Genomic DNA, 3,874 nt, shown 5'->3' on the forward strand with positions numbered 1-3,874 from the left:
ATGTTGATGCATTTAACTTTAACGTTTTATCAACAAAAAATAGAAGAAAGAACTAATTCAAAAGCTTGTTAATACTTTTATTTCGGAACTCCATATGGTAAAAAACACAGTATTCAGTACTTCAGTTTGAATCAATGACATAAGAAACACTTACAAAAAATAAACGCTTACTTACTTGTCCCGTGACGACTCCTGTGGGAAGTCTTTTTTGTTAAATAACAAATGCTTCAAAATGTAGGCTTGTACACACATAATCACAGCTCTCGGATTGTTCTAAGGATGTAAATAAAACAATCAAACAACCATCTTATCGAACACTCATAAAAAAGAACTCTTGACATATTTGTAAGGTCAAACATACAAATGTGATCTCAGCACAATTTCAAGAAAATTGTTTTTTTTCTCTCCATATTTATAGTCTATACCTTATTGTTAACATGGTTTCGACTTCAGAAACAGAAACTCCAAACTTGCGAGAACCAAGTAAACTCTGATGTAAGACTTTACACTCGCATCTTTATATTACTAACTTACAATCTGTGATCGCTGAATTAGCCTAACCTCACGTTGATTAAGAATGTTTTGCAACAGCCTTTAGAAGTTTTAATTGAAAGTTGTCATGTTATCTTGCAGTGTGATTTTTCGTCCTAAACATAGGAGGTTTTTAAGTGTGTTTTTTATTATTTTTCGGTGCTTTATTATCAATAACTATTAATATATTAATTTTAATTGGTTGTGTTTTTATTATGAAAGAAAGAATTACTCGTCATTATGTTTGTAATGCTTCTCATACTTCTATATTCGTGTTTACATATTTCTTGATTAATGGTTTAATTATGAAAAACTAAACTTGTAAGTAAATTAAGAAACAAATTTAACAAAATATATTCCTAAGAACTTATGAGTGAAAGTGAAGAATAATGCTTAAAAAAGTGTTAACCCTACTATATCTGCTATATCCAATATCGACGAGACCTTTCCCTCATTACCAGGGCTGATAAGGCCTAACTCGGATATGACATTTATAGTAGTGCTTGAGACACATGAAAACTATTTTTATGGTGAAGTGTAATTTCTATCATTTTTATTTCAGTCAATGAAAATTGGCGTAATTATTAACACCATTTTTGTTCTTGTAACACCAATTTTTGATTATTACTTAATTTATTGACCTTACTTATCATTCAGAAGAACTGACGAACCGGTCAGGTAGTCTTATTGTTCTCGAAGTGGATAAAGTACCCCATCTCTATCGGATGAAGACAATTGCAGTAATTCTAAGACCTCATGTAAAACAATATGTCAACTACATATCCACTGCCATATCCAGTGTCAACGAGGCTTTTCAGTTAATACCAGGGGTTATCAGGCCGATTGGGAGATAACAGGCATCGTAGTGTGTTTATTATTAATGGGTTTCCGTTTTAAGTGGGACGCTAATGTGTCAGAAAAAACATCAGTTTTAATGTTTTAAATTTAAAGAAAATAAAATTATTATTATTAGAAGCATACAGCTTCGACAAAAAGTTTTGATTATGAACAAAATTAAGTCATATGTATATTTTTTGGGCGTATTCAAAGGGCAATAAGGCGTTCCTTAATCACGTACCTAAAAACAAATGTTTTATAATATTCTACGTAATAGATTTAGTTCGTCCAATAACATGTTTCGATACACACACGTATAGATATTTCCATATATACAACTTTATTCGTTCACCTTTATGACCTATTTACGAATAGCTTATCATGCGTTTTCCGGCTGTTTTAATTTAAATACAGAATGTCTCAGTTTCTTTCTTTTGCGAAAAAGTAGAAACCTCTTATATTAAGCCAAGAAGGCAATGACAGAAAAGTACAATTGTAAAGCGATATCACGCATGTGTGTAATTTTGCACAACTAATAGTTAATGTAATTAATTATCTTTATAATGAAATAAGAAGACGCTCCAAACGACGAAACTGGGAAATTTAATTGACAAGATTCTTGTACTAGTAATGAATTACTACTTGAAAAATATATAATGACGATTAACAGAAAACCAACTTTACATGAATATAAAAGCTATGTTTAATTATGTTGTTTTACGTGGAGTGGTTATTTTATATTTGTTTTGTATCTAAATTCATTTAAATCCACATATTTTTTAGTAGTTTTAATAAAACTACTAACTTGAAAACAAATCATTATAAAAACTTTCAGTTGGAATGCATATAAATTAAATTTATGGCCTCCTGGCGTGTTCTTACTTTAAGAGAAACAAGTCCATAACCAAGCGCAGAGCCAGGTTCACGAAACTCCAAGGCTGACTTCATCCATTCCTGGTTCCCAATGTAAGTACTTCCACCAAACAGTAGTTTTCTTAACGACTGTAAAAAGAAAACGTAAGTCTACACGTATTTGTCACATCGGTTGACTACAAACGTAATCATTTACTAGATAATTTGATGTTTTATAAATTTTAACAGTAATCTCACAAGTTTTGGAATAAATATGGTGTTTATGCCACGAAGTATGCGTAATTGAAGGAAACGTAATTGCCAGCTAAGCGCCGAGCAATAAAAGGCGCCTTTAACTTTCAAAAAATGTTTGTTTGTTTTTTATGTAGGAAATATACAAGAATGTATAGTTAATTGGTAGTTTTATTCCAGAATATTCAAGATAAATAAAACTGCGATTTCCATGAAAGCCTCCTGGAGGGGCCACTTGTTTTTACCTTTCTCACCACTATACAGTAGTGTGTTGTCTGTCAATCAGTTGATAGACACTAAATGGACGTTAAATAAGGGACGCTTAACGTTGCAATTTGTACTGTCGTGACGTCAGTAAAACGTGCGCATGAACTGTTTTAATTTTATTTCAAATGTGAAACTACGTAAAACACAGCATGCACAATCACTGGCATGTTTTACTAGATGTACTTTCGCAGGGTCCTCGAAAGTGTTCTGTTTCGAGAGTAAACAAAACCAAAATTAAGACTAAGAAATTTTTTACTTACTTTTGAAGTTTATGTGTCACGCCGTGTTGTAGCCTACAGAGTGCACAATTCTTCTCGTGATTCATGGCTTATTAATTTTCACTAACAAAGTAGACTCAAAAAATCAATCTTTCTGATGTAGTAAAACTTAAACTCACCATTGAAGTACACGTACTAGATTAATCTATAATTTGAATTGTTTGTAAATTTATTATGTTTAAAGTATACTTCACCACAGGACAAACTTTCCAGGTTAAATTCGATGTCATGACATTATAAAGTAATTATGTTAGATTTTTTTCTGTACAAAATCACATTATTTAATATTCATTTAAAAGTTATTGAAAACTAATTGAACAGTTGCTGACGAATCATATGTTTGTATTTTTCGTACCATTACAACAGTGGGCAACCCGCACACCCCTAATAGTCAGCTTAGGCTCCCCTCCTCTTCCCTAACTAATCATACTTTAAGGGATGATAGAAGGCTAATTCCAGGTACATTAATGTAAGGAAAGTAAAACGTAAATTTCAGCATTTCGCGGTCCATGTAGTCTCTCAGAGAAGTCTGTCACGATAATATATTTGGAAAGCATTTGACGGGAATTTCTCAAAACGAAAGATATAACGTTTTTCTAAATTTTCAGCATTAAGATTAAATTTTTGCTTTCTCTGAATTTGAGTAATTTGTAACGATATCTCGATGATTCTAATTAGTATCGTTTAAGTCACACCGCTTCAATTTTTTTAGACATAATTTTTTTTTTTTTACCGAAGCAATTTCGTCCCCAAATGAATCATAAAGTTATCATGTTTTGAAAATTCTCTTCGGTTCATTTTACAACACTGCTTACACTTCACGAATCATTCTGTTGGGTTTCGATACCCACGTGACA

General features: G+C 31.8%; 1 protein-coding gene across 1 annotated transcript in view; it reads right to left on the reverse strand.

The window, feature by feature from the left end:
• Window positions 1-3,874, reverse strand: part of LOC106464212 (inactive ubiquitin carboxyl-terminal hydrolase MINDY-4B-like) — a 30,845-nt gene that overhangs the window by 24,639 nt on the left and 2,332 nt on the right. Inside the window, exons 3-4 of the mRNA XM_013924341.2 lie at window positions 2,251-2,370; window positions 176-273 (exon numbers count right to left, since the gene is read on the reverse strand). Coding sequence (XP_013779795.1) covers window positions 176-273; window positions 2,251-2,370 — 218 coding nt within the window. The remainder of the gene's footprint in view (window positions 1-175; window positions 274-2,250; window positions 2,371-3,874) is intronic.

This window comes from Limulus polyphemus, unplaced genomic scaffold (assembly GCF_000517525.1).
Source record: "Limulus polyphemus unplaced genomic scaffold, Limulus_polyphemus-2.1.2 Scaffold1588, whole genome shotgun sequence".
In the NCBI taxonomy this organism is placed as follows: domain Eukaryota; kingdom Metazoa; phylum Arthropoda; class Merostomata; order Xiphosura; family Limulidae; genus Limulus; species Limulus polyphemus.